Source organism: Trichechus manatus, unplaced genomic scaffold (genome assembly GCF_000243295.1).
Source record: "Trichechus manatus latirostris isolate Lorelei unplaced genomic scaffold, TriManLat1.0 scaffold00001, whole genome shotgun sequence".
Taxonomy (NCBI): Eukaryota; Metazoa; Chordata; class Mammalia; order Sirenia; family Trichechidae; genus Trichechus; species Trichechus manatus.
Window position 1 is genome coordinate 21,610,816 of NW_004443937.1, and position 19,520 is coordinate 21,630,335.

Here is a 19,520-nt window from a genome sequence, read left to right on the forward strand (position 1 = left end):
AGTCCACCCAGGGGTGCCTCAAAAGAAAGGCCTGACAGGACTAATGAGGCACAGCAGTCCAGGGACAGGAACTAGAAGGCAGGAGGGGACAGGAAAGCTGGTGATAGGGAATCCAAAGTTGACAAGGGACAGTGTTGACATGTCATGGGGTTGTTAACCATTGTCATAGGGCAATATGTGTACTAACTGTTTAATGAGAAACTATTTGTTCTGCAAACCTTCATCTAAGATACAAAAAAAAAATAATTATCTATGTGAGATCATATTGACAATAGCAACTCAAAAGGTTTGATGGGAAGCCTAGGAGACAGTGAGTTGAAGATAATGGTGATGGAATAATTTGGAAAAAGATAGTCAGAATAGCAGCACCACTGGAAGAATGTAATTGATGTCACTGAATTGTACATGTAGAAACTTTCGAAATGGTGTAACTTTGGCTATGTACATTTTCACCAAAAAAAGGTCCTCAAGGTTGAGAAGGGAGTGTTGACATGTCGTGGGGTTGTGAACCAATGTCATAAAACAATATGTGTACTGACTGTTTAATGAGAAACTATTTGTTCTGTAAACCTTCATCTAAAGTACAATACAAAAATTAAAAAAAGAAAGGTCTGGCAATCTACTTCTGAAAAAATCAGCCATTGAAAACCCTACAAAGCACAGTCCACTGAAAACCCTACAAAGCACAGTCCACTGAAAACCCTACGAAGCACAGTCCATTGAAAACCCTACGAAGCACAGTTCTAATCTCACACACCCATGGGGTCACCATGAGTTGGAAACAACTCCACGGCAGCTGGTTTGATTTTTGTTTCTGGTCATAGAGCTAAAACAAGCCTTACTCCTTACTCCTTTCTTACTCCTCCGCAGAGTAGACTCTTGCACTCTGCTGTCCCAAACAAGTTGGAGGGGAGGCGTGTTACTGGGGCTGCAGTATTAGGAATCTCTCCATTTCAAGTGACAGAAAGCAAAGCAAAGAAGGAATTTACAGCTCAGAAACTGAAAAATGCACGGGTAGACTAGCTTTAGGGGTCCCTGGGTGGCACAAACATTTTGTGCTCAGCTGCTAACTCAAAGGTTAGCTGTTTGAAGCCATCGGTAGTCCCATGGAAGAAAGGCCTGGCAATCTGCTTTTGTAAAGATCACAGACAAGAAAACCCTAAGGAGCAGTTCTGACTCTGTAACACACTGGGTCACCATGAGTCAGAATCAACTCAATGGCAACTAGCAACAACAACACGATGACTGGCTTTAGGCACAGCTGGCCTAAGGGACTCAAACAATGTCATCAGAAATCTTTCTCTCTCCTTAGATCTCTTGGATCTTATTTCTTATGTATTGTCTCAAATCTCAGGCAGGTAAGTATGACCACCGCCACAGGTGGCTTACATTTTCCTGGCTTAACAGCAGAAAAGTGTGCTTCTTTTCCCATATTCCAGCAAAACTTCCAGGGCTGATGCTCACTGGCCCAGCTTGGGCCACTTGACCATCACCCTAACTCTCACTGGCCAGGCCTGGGGCAAGTACCCACCACTGGAGCCAGAGTGGAGGATGACCCCCACCCAACCACTGAACCTCAATGACCAAGAATAAGGAGCAGTGGTTTCTACCCAACAATCAAGATGGAGTTCCCAGAAGTGCACTGGATAACAGACGTGTTCTACACAGCTGTGTTTTCCACACTAACATCAGGAGGATGAGGAAAGTGGCTCTGACAGCTGAGGAGTGGCCAGCATGTGCCAGGGTAGAGCAGACCTGGCCGTGGTAGAATGTGTCCAGCGCGTCCCTGGGGCAGGGAAGCTGAGACTCCAACTTTAGTCTGGCTGCCAGTTAAGGGAATCTCAGGCCCAAGCTGCCCCATAAATTGGCACTTTCCCTAACCAGGGGTGGGCTATTCCTTTAATGGACACAGTTCTGTACTTCCGTGGGGCAGGACCCTCCTCATGGTCTTGCGGTGGTGCCCAGTGGCCCTCAATGTGGTCTAGGCTCCAATCTGCGTGACCTCTGCCCTTTGCTTCCTCCCCACCCGCGCTACAGGGGGTGTGCGTGCTGTGCCCCTCTGCCAACTCCTACTGAGCCTCTCCTCTGATCTGCACCATCAGAAGTGGCCGAGCCTCATCCTGCAGCCCCCACTCACAACCTACCTCCCCTCTGCAGAGAATTCTGGTGTCCCCAGCCAACCTGGGACTCCCAGGGCAGGGCCTGAGTTTCCTCCTTGTTCCCTTGGCCCCGTTTTCCTCTCCCTTGGGGAGGATAGACCTGAGTCTAGACCCAAAGGGAGGGATTACTAATCTCATGTTTGGAGCCCCCACGAGGCAAAAGAAACTAATACCAACCCAGGTGGCTTCCTAGAGGCGGGGGCAGGTGTCAGGGTTCACCTGGGCGTGGCAGAGCTGCTGAGGCTGTCAGTGTACTTGTCCCAATCCCTCTGGGCCCTGTGCCATCCTAGGTGAGACGAGGTCAAGGGGCAGGGACAGCTGGCAAGTGACTCCGGCCTGGGCAGGATCCAGACTAGGGAGGAAGTGAGACAGGCTTGCACAGCTGAGGCTATTTTCACTCAGACCTGTGCAAACAGAGGTGTGGGCTGGTCTGGCCAGTTCTCGCCCCAGGTGCCTGGCCTCAGAGCCCCTTACTAGGACAGACCAGGACGGCAGTGCCCACTGGGTTGGCAGCCCGAGGGGAGGGGTGTGTAGAGGAAGGGCAAGTGTGAGAACAGCCCCCGTGTGACCCAGAGACTCCCAACCTTGAGGTCCTGTTTCCTTTCGCAGGGTGCTAGACTCCTGCTAGGAGCCAGCCACACCCTCCCACTCCCCAGAGTGACCCTCACCTCTCTCCTATGCCCCGTGTGGGGCTGAGGCTGTGAGCAAGATTAGGGATAAGCCTGGGCTCAGAGATCAGGCTGGGTGGAGGCCTATGATCAGGGTTGGGTTGAGACTGGAGTCAGAGGGCAGGCTGGGCTGAGCTAAGGCCTAGGATCAGGATCAGGGGTCAGCTTGGAACCAGAGGGCACTCTGGGCAGAGGCCTATGATCAGGTTAGGGAGCAGCCCAGGGTTAGGGTCAGCCTGGGATCACGGGTCAGGCTTGGCCAAGGCCTGGAATCAGACGTAAGTCAAAGCTGACAAAGCCTCCCGGAGGAGCTTCACTAACACCCGCTCCGGGGTTGCCATCCCAGCAGAGGTCCCCAGGAGGCCCCCAGAGTGGGTGACTGACATGGATCGAAGCCCTGAGGCATGGCAGAGGCTCCTCTGAGAATTAAGGTGGGAGGAACCATCCTGGCAGAAGGAACAGCCCAAGCATAGGCCCAGAGGCAGGAAAGAGCATAGTGTCATCTGGCAAGCTCAGCACCCCAGAGGCCAGGCTTAGGGGGAAGAGGGGTGGTGAGGGAGAAGCAGGACCCAGGTAGAAAAGAGCCTCCAAGACCAGGCTACGGAAGAGCCTGAAGGAGTTCTCCTCAAAGCCAGGTGAGAGGACCGCGTCAGAAACCTGGGGCCGAGGGACAGACAGCATCAGCTCTGGGTTTTAGGGCGATTCATTCATTCATTCATTCCACAAATACGAATAGAGGACTTTCTATGTCCCAGGCCACCATTCTAGGGACATGCTATACGTTAAGGGACCAAACAGCTAGAAATTGCTGTCTTTGTGGAGCTTATGTTCTAGCAGGGGGAGATAGATAATAAATATAAGAAAGTAAACTCACAAATAATTAAATGACATATAACTTAGAAGGTGATAAGTCCTGTGGAAAAAATGCAGACAGGGTAAGGGGGCTCAGGAGTTTGAGGGGAGGGGGAGTTGGCAGTATTAAATAGGGAAGTCGGGTAGGCTGCCTTGAGGAGAGAGGGAGGGAGCTTTGGGGATACCTGGGGCAGAGCATTCCAAGAAGGGGGAACAGCCAGTGCAAAGACACTAAACAGAAGGGTAAGTTCTAGAAATAGCAAGAAGGCCATTGTGGCTGGAGTAGATGAGCACAGAGGTAAAGGGGAGGTTATGGGGGAATCACAGATAGGCCCTGAAAACACCTGAGCCTTTACTACCAGCGAACAGCACTATGAACTAAAAAGCAACAGGATCTCACTTATGTTTTAAAATAATCACTTTTAGGGAAATATGTTCAATAACACCAAACCCATTGCCATCCAACCCCATGTGTTACAGAGTAGAACTGCTCCATAAGGTTTTCTTGGCTGTAATCTTTACAGAAGCAGATTGCCAGGCCTTTCTTCTGCAGTGCTGGTGGGTGGGTTCAAACCACCAGTCGCCACCCAGGGATACAATCAGTAAAAGACAGTGGGAAGCTAATTGTCCACAGCTACCAAGGCCTCCACTGGACTGAGTCCAGTACAGCTAGATGGTGCCCGGCTACCACCACTGACTGCTCTGACCAGGATCACAACAGAGGGTTCTGGACAGAGCTGGAGAACGATGTAGAGCATAATTCTAACTCACAAAAAAAAGACCAGATTTACTGGCCTAAAGGAGACTGGAGAAACCCCGAGAGTGTGGCCCCCAGACACCCTGTTAGCTCAGTGGTGAAGTCACCTCCGAGGTTCACTGTTCAGCCTGGGAGTGGACAGCCCCATAAAACCAAATGAGACTAACGAGGTACAGGAGTCCAGTGACAAGGGCCAGAAAGCAGAAGGGGACAAGGAAGCTGGTGATAGGGAACCCAAGGTTGGGTAAGGATATTGTTGATGTGTTGTGAGATTGTTAACCATTGTCATAGGGCAACATTTGTAGTAACTGTTAAATGAGAAACTATTTTGTTCTGTAAGCCTTCATCTTAAGTGAGAATGACAGCACAATTGGAAGAATGTAGTCAATGTCACTGAACTGTGCATGTAGACATTTTTGAAACGGTGTATCTTTGCCTATGTGTATTTTCACCAAAAAAAAAAAAGGTTGAGAAGTTAGAGGGTTGACATGTTGTGGGGTTGTTAACCAATGTCATAAAACAATATGTGTACTACTGTTTCATGAGAAACTATTTGTTCTGTAAGCCTTCACCTGAAGTACAATAAAAAAATAAAAAGACAGTGGGAAGCTAGTGTACAGGACCAACAACTGTTTCTTCAAAAGAGAACTTGCAAAGAAAAGAGAGACATAGGTAGAGAGATGGAGGGTACTTTCACAGTAAATTCTAACATGTGAACCTTATTTAAACAGACAATTGGTTTTAAAAAAAATTTATAAGGCAAGGAATGAAAACTAAACAATGACTAAACCGAAACCAAACCAAACCCCTTGCCATCTAGTCAATTCCCACTCATAGCAACCCTATATTACAGAGTGGAACCGGCCATAAAGTTTCCAAGGAGCTGCTGGGGGATTCGAACTGTCGACCTTTTGGTTAGCAGCCAAGCTCTGAACCACTGTGTCACCAGGGTTCCAGATGATGACCACGTATTTATATTTAGTATTATTAAGAAATTTGAGGGGTTTTATTAAAGAATTTGGGAGTTTTTTAAGGTTTTATGTGAATAATGACATCGTGGTTATTATTTTTAAGAGTCCTTATCCTTTAGATACCCTGGTGGCGCAGTGGTTAAGAGCTCGGCTGCTAACCAAAAGGTCAGCAGTTTGAATCCACCAGCTGCTCCTTGGAAACCCTATGGGGCAGTTCTACTCCGTCCTATAGGGTCGCTATGAGTGGGAATTCACTCTGCAACAGGCTTGAGGCTTGGGCTTTATCCTTTAGATAAGGAGCCCTGGTGGTGCAATGGTTAAGCACTCAGCTGCTAACGGAGAAGTTGGCTGTTCAAATCCACCCAGCAGCTCCATGGGAGAAAAAACCTGGCGATCGGTGCCCATAAAGATTACAGCCTTGGAAACCCTACGAGGTAGTTCTACTCTGTCATATAACGTCGCTATGAGTCGTAATCGACTAGACAGCACACAACACCACCAAGAACATCTTTTAGATACGTACTGAAATATTCACAGATAAAATGAAAATCTGTGATTCAATTCAAATTATGGCCGTTGGGATGGGGGCAGAGAGGAAGCAAGCTAAGTATTGGGTACATGGGAGTTCATTATATTACTTTATCTACTCTTCTTAATAGATTAAAAAATAATAATAGCACTCAACCCTGCCGCTGAGATGGGGGAGTAGGGGCCAGAAGGGGCCGGAGATTGTGAGGAAGGTACTGCGGTGAGAAGGCAAGCAGGTCAGGGAGGAGATGATGATTCCACGGAGACCTGACACAGGAAGCAAAAGGCGGAAGCCGGGGACAGGGAGGGGCTTGCAAGAGAAGGCATCCATTCCTCCCCCTCACCAGAGCACTGGGTTTCTTCCCCCCTCCCCCTCCCTTGCTCAGTCCTTTCTCCCCACCCCCATCTTTCCTCCCTCTATCCACTCTGATCACCTTCCCTTCCTCACTCCTCCTTCCCCACCTCTCCTTCCAAATCCTTCTTCCCCCCCTTCTTCCATCTTCCAGACCTAGTTCCCGGCCCTGCTCAGATGACCCACCGCCACCACCACGACCAACTGGCTTCTTCTCTGCAGCTGGGTTGCCAGGCAGCTCCAGTCTGATTTCCCTTGTCACGGTCCCCAGCCTCCCCTCCGAGGCCCCAGCCTCACCTCTGTCCCCCCAGCCTCCCCTCCGAGGCCTGCTGTCTCCTCACTAAGGGCTTCCTCCTCTAAGTTTCCTTCAAGGAGGAGAGCGCCTCCCTCCTCAGAGCAGGCACCACCTCAGCCTAAGGCAGCTGTGCCCCAGCCTGTCAGGGAGAGGGAGAAGCATGGGGTGACCAGCAGGACCCAAATTTCAAGGAGAATGTAAGGTGGTCTTGGCAGTTCTTCTCCTTAGAAGTGATTCCTCTCTTGGACCAAAGATCTCTCACCGCAAGGGAACGCTGAGGCTGGGTGGGAGGCAGAAGTGGCACATGGACCTTTCCTGGCCAGGCCTTTGTTTTCAAGCCTGGGAGCCCTGCAGAGGGAAGAGGGAGGACTTCCTTGAGGTTCCCCCAGACTTCCTCCCTGGAGCAGCGCTGGACTGCCTACCTATTCCCACCTCAGGCAGGACTGCAGTGTGCGTGAGAAGGCTGGCCACAAGGCCCTCAAATTAATTTGAATTCTAGGAAATAAAGACAAGCCATGTTTCCTGTACCCCAGAGTTGGTGGACTGAGATTCCCATCCAAGTCAAAAGAAAGGCAGGGAGAGGGCTTCTGGCTCCAGCAGGGCCCAGGCTTGGCTGCACCACACCCCAGATTCCAGGCCACAGCCTATGCCCAGTGGCGGTGCACCAACCCACCTTGCAACTTGTAGGCTGCCATCAAAGTCCATGCCACTCTCTTGAGGGCCTTGAGACCCTAAAATGGCCTACTTCAACAGGGAGGGTGACATATATTCCCGGCGGTGTCAGAGGGTGGAGCTGGGGTTCTGATAACAACCACAGTAAAAAAGATGGTAATAAGAAGCATTTAGTGATTATGGCTTGGCCTGACCCAAGACATGTTATTTTCAATCGCCTCATATGTCTTCAAAAGCTGGACAATGAATAAGGAAGACCAAAGAAGAATCGATGCCTTTGAATTGTGGTGTTGGCAATGAATATTGACTATACCATGGGCTGCCAGAAGAACGAACAAATCTGTCTTGGAAGAAGTAGAGCCAGAATGCTCCTTAGATCTGAGGATGGCAAGACTTTGTCTCATATACTTTGGACATGTTATCAGGAGGGACCAGTCCCTGGAGACGGACACCAAGCTTGGTAAAGTAGAGGGTTGGCAAAAAAGAGGAAGACCCTCAATGAGATGGATTGACACAGTGGCTGCAACTATGGGTTCAAGCATTAGCAACAATTGTGAGGATGGTGCAGGATCGGGCAGTGTTTCATTCTGTTGTGCTTGGGGTCTCTATGAGTTAGAATCGACTCGAACGGTACCTAAAACAACTACAAGTGAGTATGGCTGTTTGCCTGTGGGCACATTCGGGTTGTACAAATTCCAGAGGCCACTTTGCTGGACGTCTATGCCTGGGGTGAGAGACAGAGGAGGAACCAGAGCTAGACTCTCTCAGCCTAGCACAAGTCTCTCATTCTCTCTACCCAGTCCTCAAGCCATAAGCCTGGCCTGAATCCTGGAGCCTACCTTCAGTCGAGAGTGTCACACAGTGGCCGACACAATGGCCTCAGATAGAAGCCTAGATCCTGCTGATAGGGAAAAAGGAAGTCGGCTGGATGCTCCCACCCTGCCCTGCAAGGACCAGGATAGTAGGTGTGCCTGGCATTTCCCAGGGCTGGGCTGGGCTCTGCCTTCTCCACCCACGGAGCCCAGACTGTGGACTCATCTCTTTCTGGAGACATCTGTTTATCAAGAGCAGCCTCCATGTTATTACCCTGAATTCTCTCCTCCAATCTTCACTTCCACCTGGCAGGGGAGACCTGCCTCTGCAGACACACCTCTTAGGCTCAGGTATCCTCACTTTACAGGCAGTGGCTGGCAGTGACCTGCCTGAGGCACGTCAGCTATTAATAGATCTGTCCCAACCCTGCCCTCTTGGTGCAGTCATGGTTTGTCTAGATTGTCTTAGTTCAGATCCAGGAAGTGACATATCTTTGTGGTCAGTTGACCTTGTTTTTGTTGTTTCATAATTTTTGCCTCTATGTTTGTGCGTGAACATTCAATTAAATTTACATATAAATGTATTTATTAATACCATTAAATATTATAGAATTACAGTTTTCTTTATTCGTGCTGTTCTGGTGTTGTCTTAATATCAGCATCATGATACCTCATAGAATATGTTGGGAAACACTCCGTCTTCTCTGCCGATCTGGAGCAGTTTGATTACCTGCTCCTTAAAGCTTTATAGAATTTTCGTATAAACCATCTGGGCCTGCTATCCTTTTCTGGGGTGGGGGTAGATTTAATAATTTATATTTCTCTAGAAAAGCATCCATTTCACCTAGATGTTCAAATATATCGTCGTGAAGTTGTACATAGTATTGTCTTACACAGAGACATACAAACACACACACATAAATGTTGCGGTGAGCATTTGACCAAGAGACTGCAGCTGCTGTTGGAAAGTAAATGGGGAGAAGGGTCCTCCCCTCCAAGACTCATTGCACCATGACCCCCGCACCAAGCTGCATGATGAGAGATTTCTGACCCCCTGGCCAAACGGAGCCCTGGGATGGTGAGGAGAGGAATTCCTTCCCAGGCCATCCCTCTCTGTGCCCAGACAAGGAGTTCCCAAAGGTAGAACCCAGGTCTCCTCTTCCTCTGTCCTCTAGAGAAGGAGCTCTCCCACCTCCTTCAACCCCAAGGAGTCATTCTCCATGCCTCAGCTTCCCTTCTGTGGTAGCCATAAAAGTGCATATCTCTTCAAGAAAGACCATGCCATTCAGCTATCAGAAGTACGGTGAGCTACCAGCCTCTTGCTGCAGTGTCTTTGGGGTGCACCACAGCATCTAAGCCAAGGCAGGCTCTGACTGAGCACAGTGGGGCTACTAAGGCTTCTGTGTGCTCTGGAGCTCACTGTTGAGTTGGCAGAGACTTTGTCAGATCCTCATCACAGTCTGAGGCTCTTGCTGCCAATCCAGCTTCCTCCCCCTTTATCTTTCACAAGGTCCCTCCATCCTCCACACTCCTGCACTCCTACCTCTATCTTAACTCACTGGATGACCTGAACACCCTGGAGCTGTCAGCTGCCTTTGATGGATAAAAACTTAAAGGTTTAGGTCCCTTCAACTTAAATGCCCAGAGAGGGCAAAGCTTGCCTGCAGCCACACAGCCATGTGGGCAGCTCTGGCAGGGAATCCTGGAGCAGTAACACTCAGGTCAGATCATTTCCTCACCTCCTGACCCTCACCACACAGGCTGAGGCCACGCTGTGGTCCCCAACCGTCCCTCCCACACCACCACAGAAACTTGCACCATTGAGTTCCCGAGCGGGGAGCCTTGAAGGCGGTAAATGCACGACTCTGGGAGGTGGGTGAAGGGCTGGGGGAAGCGAGGGTGGCTCCCACCCCAGGGATGAGGCAGGCAGCCAGGAAGCCAGGCAGGCTCCCAATGAATAACTGCTGATTTCCTCCTCACTATGCCTGTCATCACGGGGGGATAGCAAGTGACTCTGCCTCTCTCTCTTCCCCTCCACCTCCTACACCCTCTGCATCCCTGTGCTTCCCGGCATCTGGAAAGTGGAGGGTGGGCCAGAGGCTGGTTCCAGGGATCTAGGAGGGAAGAAGATTCCAGAATACAACATCCCGGGGGGAATCCATGCAAGAGGGACATGGGGAAAAAAAGACCTTTCCCAAGCCTGGACTGGTGAGGCAAAGATAGACTCCAGAGGGTCTCAGGCTTTGGATGCGGCGGCGGGGGGGGGGGACGCATATAACAGAGCTTCTAAGTCCCTGCTTCTACCCCACTGGTAGCGTGCCCACCTTCCATCTCCTGCTCTGACAGCATTCCCTCCCAGAAACCTTCCTAGGATCCCTTCCTTATCAGATCTCACAGGACTCAAGAGTGGGCCTGTGGTTGACCCCTGGTGCCCCAGGACAGAGGACAGGGCATGTGGGAAGGATTAGTGGAGACGTGGTCAGATTTAGCCTTGGCTGAATTTTTGTAGGCTTTTTGTTTGCTGGTTTGTTTTGTTTTTCCTGCTCCACCTTTTGCTTCTGATTGTTTTTGTGTGTGTGTGTGCCCTTTGATAGATAAGAAAGTGTGGCTTTCCCAAGGGAACAATTCTGAAAGAACAAAGAGTGATTTTCATCGCAGAAAATCTACAGGGAAGCTATTCCCCCAGAGTCACTGGCTCCCTTCCTGGGAGCCCAAGGACGGGGAGGCTCTGTTGGTGTTCTCACCAACTCCAAACTGGCCTTCTAGCCCTCAAGCTGAAGAGGGGATTGGGTGTGGACCACCCTCCAGAGCAAGGGGGAGGGCAGCCAATGCCCAGGTGGTCGCTCTAAGATTCCCTCCCTCATGAGTCCTCTCCGCCCCTCCACCAACCTCCCGGGATGTGGCCTGATGGTCATATGGCAAAATGGAGTCTGACTTCATCTTTCTCCAATCCTCACCTCTGTCAATACACTCTCAAGTACCCAAGACCCCTGTCCTCAGAGAGAGCAGGAACTTCAACAGGCCAGCATTAACGGTGGGATTTCAGCATTCTGCAGCTGGCTAGGTGGGGTGTGTGTGTGTGTGTGTGTGTGTGTGTGTGTGTGTGTGTGTGTGTGTGTGTTGAGGGGTGCGGTGGACAAGGGTTTATGATAGCCAAAGCCTATGGATTTGCCGTTTATATGCAGGGGCTCCTAGGACCCCAGGCCAGAAGAGGTGACTTTCAGAATAAGGACATGATGCCACTGCCCTGCTTCAGGACCTGAGGTCTGAGAGGAGGTACTGTCAGGGTCACAAGGAGAGGCAAGGACATCTGGCTCCTGAACTTAACTATGGCCTCAGGAGTGAGAGGGACTGAGGAGATAGCAACCATTCAAACACTCACTCCACTGGAGGACTGGGAAGAAGCCCCAGAAAGGCCCAGGCAGAGGCGCCTCCAGAGTTCCAGCATCTGGGGAGGGCCCTGTGTCCAGGCTCACTGATTATACCTGGAGGGGTTGGAAGTTGTGGGGAGCAGACATACACCCTTACGTCCCCCTCTGGCAAGGAGCGCAGCCCGTCTTATCCACCTCTATGCCCCCAGTGCGGAGTACAGGGCCCGGCACGCCACAAAAAAACAAAAAAGAAAACCACACCCGTTCCCCTCATGGCAAACTCATATGTTACGGAGTAGAACTGAGCTCCATAGGGTTTTCTTGGCTATAATCTTTACAGAAGCAAATCGCCAGGCCTTTCTTTTGTGGTGCCACAGGGTAGGTTCTCACTGACACCTTTAGATTAGTAGTCTGGTGCAAACTGTTGCAGAAGGAAGGAGGGAGAGAGGGAGGGAGGGAAGGAGAGAGAAAGGAAGAGACAGAGGGAGGGATGGAGGAAGAGAGGAAGGGAGAAAGAGAGGGAGAGAAAAGGGGGAGAATAGAAAGCAAATGCAGGCACTCCAAATAAGTCAGAATCAAGGAGTGGCACCCAGCAGGGCGTTCATACCTTCCCCGCTTGCTTTTCCCCAACTCTTCCCAACCCCACCCTATCCCAGAAGGTCAGCGGCCCAAGTTTGCTGCGCTGTAGCCCGCGAAGCCCCGTGGTTCTGCTGGAATCTGGCGCACATAGACCTGTCAGCCAACGCTGAGACTGGATCTCCTGCAAGGGGCCGCACATCCCGCTACCCACCTGGGGACGCGAAGCCCTCTCCGTCTCTCATGGCACCGAACACCCCCCTTCACACACACACACACACACACACACACACTCCAATTACATCCACCTACCCACTCACTCGATCCCCGCAACCACCACCGCCACCTCCAGTCTGGATTGCACCGTCTCGGGCCCTCAAAAAGAGGGTGAGGCAACCACCTGCGCACAGTCCTCAAAAGACGCTCTTTCGGGTGCGGTGCCCATGAACCTGCGCCCCATTCTAGTGATAAATAAATCAAGCACTGGGGACGGAGGGTGGAGGGAGGCTGGCCCGACGTTCCCTAGCGGCAGACCTGCCGAACCTCGGAAGCGCGGCACTAGATGCAGAAGGCCTGGATATGACCCTTCTCCGGACCTCAGTTTCCCCGGCTGTAAAAACTGGGAAGACGGGATGAGGGGCGGTCTCGGGTTCGTTTTAGGTCCTGCGCGCAGAAACTCAGGCCCGCGTTCTGGGGCCAGACCTTCCCTTTCCGCGCGGGGGCGCTGGAACCTTGGTCCAGCACTCGGTCGGGAGATGCGGGGACGCGCCAAACTCCCGGGAGCAAGGCCCCGGGGGCGTAAAGGGCAGGGGCGCCCAAACCCTGCGGAGCGCTCCGCGCCAGGACGCCCCGGTGCAGGCCGGAGTCAGGTCTCTGTCGCGTCCTCGCTTGCTCCAGCCTAGCCTCTTCGGCTCGACAAAAGAGTTGGGAGCGTTGGGTATCCTCCAGCGCGCCTCACCTACCCCCCGTAGCTTTCAGCCCAGGGCCTTGCGTGGGCCGCAACCCGAAGCCTGGGGAGATAAGTGACACTTCCTGTCACTTTGTCTGGTCTGTGCACTAGAGCCCTCTGAGGCGCGGAAGTGGGAAATAGGGAGGCAGGCGGGGAGCCCTCCTGGAGGTGGCAGCTCCGAAGCTAGACGTGAAGGGCGCCCTTGGGTGGGGCTGAGGGGGCGGGGGAGGATGAGAGACTGCTTCCAGGCTCTTGGGAAAGTTGTGAACCAAGCGGGAAAGGATGGGGCCTGATGGTAGCGCGAAATTCCCCGCAGAGGGGGCAAAGGGCTGTGAATGCCTCCAGGTGAAGGGCAGACCGGGTGGGACTGGCTGAGAGAGCGCGGGGACTCCGCGGGGGCGCCCCTAGCCCCACCCCGTACCTGCGCCGCGGCCCCGCCTCCACTGGGCCATTGGCTAGACCCGCCGCCCATCAGACGAGCCCCCGGGGCCCGCCCCCAGCCCCAAGCAGTGCGTCTTAGCTCTGGGGCCACCGCAGCAGCGCCACTCAGCTAGGCGCCCAGCCTTTGCCCGCGTGGTGCACCGCCCGCCCGCCCAATACCCGTGCGGGGCCGCCCGCTGCAGACTCGGGGCGGACCATGCGCCCGCCGCCCACCACCTGGCTATATGCACTGGCCGGCATCCTAGCCTGCGCCCTCGGCCCCGCGGTGAGTGCCCTCCGGGCCGCCAAGAGTCTGGACAGCTGGGGGTGGAGTGGGGGCGCCGGGGCCCGGCAGTCAGCGCACGCGTCTATGTAAGGGGAATAAGGGGCACAGAGCACCCCGTCTCGATCCCAGCCCCCGCGCCCAACCCTGGACCGGATCCAGCCCCCAAAGGTGGGGTCTCTTCCTGAGCAGCGGAGAGTAGGCTCAACCCAACGACTTCGGGACACCAAAGGGGGATAGGACCGGCCCTGGACTTACCTTCAGTGTAGCGGCCGGCCCTATCCCCCCACGGGGGTGTGAGTGAGGTGGGGAAGACCATGGGTGCAGGTCGGGGACTGTGGTGGATTGAGAGGAAGTGTCTGGTAGATCGTGGGTGGGAGGGAGGCTGTGAGAGTCCTCCTTGTGTGCTGTGCCCATCTGGAGGGGACTGTGGGGCGTTGTGTGTACGTGTGGGGGTGACGTCTGCACAGCACACTCAGCACTGGGGCCTTCAGGACCTAGGAAGGGGTCATTGGGAGCAGATGGGTGACAGGCTGACCCCTCCCTATGTCCTCCCACTGAGCAGAAAAGAAGGGCTTTGGAGCTCAAGGGAGAAGGTGGTGGGCAGTGAGGTGTTGGGGGGGTGGTAGCAGCAGGGGCCGGCATGTGCATGGGGGGAACTGAGCAGGGAGCCAGGAGCCAACAGTGGCCTCTCTCTTCCACCTCTGCTCCCTCCCACCTGGGTATGTGTATGCCCCTCACACATGTGTGTCAAGTGCCCCATGAGTGGGCATGCCAGTGTGTGTGTGTGTGTGTCTGTGTTTGTGGATGGCTCACCTGGGCTGCAGGGCAGACCCTGATCAAGGCAGGGAATGCATGGATCATATCCCTCCAAATATAGGGAAGACCTCAGGGCTCACTGAGTCCATCTATGCTCACTTTACAGATGGGCAAAACGAGGACCACACACTCAGAGCTCACTCTTCTCCCAGTCGGGCCTGAACTGACGGTGGTTCCCTCTCCACTCGCACCCTAGTCCTTGAAGAATCTGGGGGTATTGCCTGGGCACAGCCTAAAACCCTACGGGAGTTCCAGCATCTGGAACCAGCTCCAGATTGACTGGTGGGAGGGTGGGGGAGCTTGATCATCTATTCTGTCCCATGATCATCTCCCAATCGTCCCTAACATCAGGGCAGGAATCACTGTGTTTCCTCCATCTAGCTAATGTCTTGCACACCCTGGGGGCAGGGGACAGGGAGTTCATTGTCCTGTGAACGGGACTTCTGACAATTGACAGAAGCCCTGATAGCCCTGAGACCTACCTCCTGAGCACTCAAAGCCTGATCAAGCTCTGGGCCTGGGGCCACAGCTCTGCCACCAATCACAGCCCCTCAGTGTCACAGACCCCCTGGTTCCCACTGACAACCCTCATCCTCTCCCAACCCTGGGCCCTGTCCACTCAGACTCTCCTCAGGTAAGCCAGGGACCTTGGGACCACTGCCGGCACCCCATCCCCCACCCCTGGAGCCTTTTCAGCCCAGTGGGGCCTCACTTCACACCGAGCCACATCTGCCGCCACCTCCTGAGACAGCCCAGGTCTGGGCTCCCCCAGTGCCTACCTTCCCTTATCTTTCCACATCTTACTCATTCAGTGTCCAGCTCCATCTCCTCCTCCAGACTGCCGTCCCTGATTGCTCCAACCCACTCTGCCCTCTCCCCGCTACCCCCCGCTGACCCCATCCTCCAGCCCTACTGGCTTTCCAGCCAGGCTGTTCTGTTCATTCTATGGGTCGAGGGCTGGAGCCTATGTCGCCCATAGCCCAGTGCAGAGCTGAGCCCACAGGGGGAGAAGGGACTCAGCCAGGACTGGGTGATGGCAGGATGGAGAGCACAGGCCCCAGTTTCCCTCTCTGTTCCTCCTTCCTTCCCCACTGGCCACCAGTTACTCCCTCTCAGGATGGACACCAGGTAATCCTGCTCCAGCTGGACTCAGTGAGTGGGGGTGAGGGCAGACATTATCAGAGTCATAAAATGTCAGCTGCAAAGTTCAGGTTGAAGGCCCAAGGCCTTATCATTCCTGTTTATGGTGCCTGACCTCAGCCTGGGAAAGGGAAATCTCTGAACAGGGAAGCAAAAGAGGGAAAGAAAACCTTCAGTGTCTCAGAGGAGGAAGTCTGCCCCAAGGCCACCCCCTGGGCCTTCCACTGCCAGTGCCCCCACCCCACCCCCACCCCCGCCAGACTTCTCACCTCTTGCAGAGCTGCCCAGAGCAGTGCCCAGGTTCCGCCTGGGAAGACCCCCAGGCTGGTGGGGAAGACCAGACCCAGTGACGCAGGGAGCTGGGATGGAAGGATAGAAACCTCCAAGACGGCCTCCTGGAAGCCCTGGGTGGGCCTAACCAAGGGCGATACCGCACTCTGAGGAGAAGAGGCCTGGCTCAGCTGCAGCATGTTCCCTAAAGCCCACAAGGCAGCCTGCTGGGGGCCAAGAGGGCTTGGGTAGCTGTGGACAGCTACTGGAGAGGTTGGAAGCAGGTGGCGGGGCACAGTGAGGAGGTAAGGCAAGGTCTTCGGGGGCAGGTGCTCAGCAACCTGCCTTAGAGAGGAGTTGGGGGGAGCCAAGCATCCCCCGTCCCCTGGACCATTCCAGCCTTTAGGGGCAACTGGAGGCGTCCTAGCCCTGGTGGTGCAGTGGTTAAGTATTCGGCTGCTAACTGAAAGGTCGGTGGTTTGAACCCACCGGCCGCTTCACAGGAGAAAGCTGTGGCAGTCTGCTTCTGTAAAGATTTACAGCCTTAGAAACCCTACGGGGCAGTTCTGCTCTGTCCTAGACGATCACTATGAGTTAGAATTGACTCGACCACAAAGGATTTGGTTTGGTTTGGAAGCATCCTAGTCCTTCTGGAGTCAGGCCATTGGTCCTGCCAGCAGAGGCTGTTTTGTGGTCTAGGGTGAAAAGTTAACCCTTTTCAGCCAAACTCTTCAAGGCACTATCCTGCTTCTTCCCGGGAGCCTTCCCTGACTGCTCCTCTCAGCACTCCCTGCCCCAGTCCTAGGAGGCTGCACCCTCCTGGGCTATTCCTCTTGGCTGAACACACCTTAGAAGTATTTCAGAGGAAGAAAAGGACACAGTTTATTCTCTCCAACATACGTATGGTGATTTTTTTTCTTTTATTATAAAAATGTTCGATCATATAAAAAAGTAGAGAATAATATAATGAACATGGAAATACCCAATTCCTAGGTTTGACCATTGCTGACACTTAACAACATTTACATCATCTGCTTTCTTGACTGAAGTGCTTTAAATAATTATGGGACGTTATAACATTTTACCCCAAATTGTTTCAAGATGCCTCTCAGAAACCAAAGGACATTTTCCTACATAACCATGATACCATCATCACACCTAATAAAATTAACAATGATTCCTTAATATCTAATATTTGAATATCCCCAACCAACATTTAATCAAACACCACAAGGTACCCATGCAGTACCCCCAGATTCTTCAAGGACTGGGGTGGTGATGGGGAGGGAACCAACCTATGTTCAAGTCTGACTAAGAGGGGAGTGAGTTCTAGATGTCTCTGGTTCCCACTTTGCCCATCTGTAAAATGGGCGTCGATGGACTGAGTGAATCCTGAGGTCTTCCCTATTTTGGGAGGGAGGTGATCCATGCATTCCCTGCCTTGATCCAGGTGAGCCCTGCAGCCCAGCTGAGCTATACACACACACACATATATATACACACATTTGGGGCATATGACACGTACATGTCAGGGGCATACACATTATCTGGGTGGGGAGGAAACAGAAGTGGAAGGAAGAGGGAGGCCATACCCCTTGGAGGGAGTCGCAAGGTGATATTATCAGTGGTTTGGGTCTTATTGTAAGGGGTTTTCATGTCCGTGTCCTGATGAGACTGTACAGCAAGGTGGCAGGGAGGGTGAGGAGAAGAGCAGGGTGTCCTGACAGTGGGCATCGAGCTGGGCTTCACTGGGCGAGGCCCCACTCTTACCCGTGTCCTCTCTCATGCAGCCCGTGGCATGAGGATTCATGTCTCTCAGGAAGTGCCTCCCTACTGTCTGACTTAAAAACAAGTTCTTCCTGCACAACGGGTCACCAAAAGGGGTGGAGGGTGGGGAAGAGGTTACAAACCAACCTCTTTGGAGGGAGGACTTGTAGCTCCCTGTGCTGGTGCCCAGCGTCCTGCTGGAGTATCTGATACCAGCATCACCCCCAGACCCTGTATTTGTAAACTGAGTGCCTGTCCTGAAGGATTCCTGGGATGATCTTCAAGGGGCAGAGGGTTTAAGCTGACTGCTTAGCCTGAGTCCCTGCTGCCCCTCCTTTGCTGGCCAGCACCCCAGTGATCCTCTATAGAGACAGCCTTAAAGGCTTCATGTCCCAAAGGAAACTTCTCTAGAAGGAACCTTTGAGGGGACCAGTCTTAACCCCAGGCTGAAAGTCTTTGTTTGGATTCTGCTAATAACAAGACTTCACTCTCTCCAGACACCTCTGGGGAATGTCCTGGCACCACCTTGAGCTCTGCAAAGTTCTTTTCGTGCCCCAAACCCAAATCTGCGTTCCTATGTCTCCCCCGCATACCGGTTCTCATCCTGCCCTCTCATCACCAAAGGCAGTGCTCAGCCTGCCCCGAGGGGAGGAGTCCTAGTAGGTGTGGCAAATTCGGATTTGTGGAGAGGAGAGGTTTTGCACTATTGGGGAAGGAAGGTAAAAATACAGGAAGGGAAAGAGAAATCAGACCGCAGTAGGGGGCAAGGGAAACTGCTGGTCTCAAGACCTCTTCTCTGGTGCGCAGGGCTGTCACTTGTCAGTGGTTAAAGCTGTGGCTGGGCTGGGGTCTGGGTGTAGATGACAAGACTAGCCTGGGAGAGAGGCTGGCTGGGGCTTTGACCACAGCAGCACCCACTAGCCCTTCTTGGGCCATCTCCTCGTGCCAGGCTGGTGTCCTTTACCTGTGATCCTCGCCACGACCTTGGAAGTGGTAGGTGCTGTTGTTCCCATTGTACAGATGAGGATGGGTAACTTGCCCAATGTCCCCCAGCCCGGAAGTGGCAGACAGTCTGATTCCAGAGCCTGTGGTTTTAACCAGGCTCTGCTGCTGCCCTGGGACCTGAGAGATGAGATTTTTTAATTAGTAAGACGCACCAATCAGAAGTGATGGCTCAGTGAATTTTAACACTTAGACACCTGTGTAGCCACCACCCAGATCAAGCTACGACACATTCCTGTCACCCCAGTAGACCCCTTCCCGATAAGATGAGGTCTTATTTCAATTTCTTTTAGAGCCTTCTGTAAAGCTAGGCACATGCTTCCCGTCTCTTTTGTAACTTCTGGATTCCATGACCACCCTTCTTATGCCCCCCACCCGCCCTTCTCTCCTGTTGCCCCTTCTCTCCTTTCCCCCTTGCTTCCTCGACTACAAAATCTTCATCCTCTTTCCAACTCAAAAGCAAAAGCCGAGTGAAGGCGTAGCCTGGAAAGCTGGGCTGTGGTCCCGTATGCCTGCCTTTAATCAGAGCCCTTTCCCTGTGAGCCTTCAGTTTCCCTCTGGGACAGTCTCTTGGCTGCCCCATGCATTCATGGAGGCCCTTAAATAGATCAAGGGGTGTGAGAGGTTTTCTGGCCTAATGATGGGGGCAGTAAATGGGACCATCCCTGAGCCCCCTTCCCTCTACCGCCCACCCCCGTCTCCTCCAACCGCCCCAGGCCTTTCTTTGACAAACCTCAGGAGCACAAATTATCCAGAGTTGCTCCCAGTGCTTGGCAGTTTGCAGGCAGGAAGTTCTTTCTCCTGTCTCATCTAATCCAGCCTGCTGCATTTAGCCCCTCTCTCAGAGACCAGCTGCT

At 52.9% G+C, this 19,520-nt stretch overlaps 1 protein-coding gene across 2 annotated transcripts in view; it reads left to right on the plus strand.

Moving 5' to 3' along the window:
* Positions 1-13,482: 13,482 nt before the first annotated feature.
* The window catches only part of VIPR1 (vasoactive intestinal peptide receptor 1), a 36,927-nt gene continuing 30,889 nt past the window's right edge, over positions 13,483-19,520 (plus strand). For both annotated transcript variants that reach the window (XM_004368425.3, XM_004368426.1), the window contains exon 1: positions 13,483-13,668. In XM_004368425.3, the coding sequence (XP_004368482.1) occupies positions 13,600-13,668 (69 nt within the window). In that variant the 5' untranslated portion in view covers positions 13,483-13,599. The remainder of the gene's footprint in view (positions 13,669-19,520) is intronic.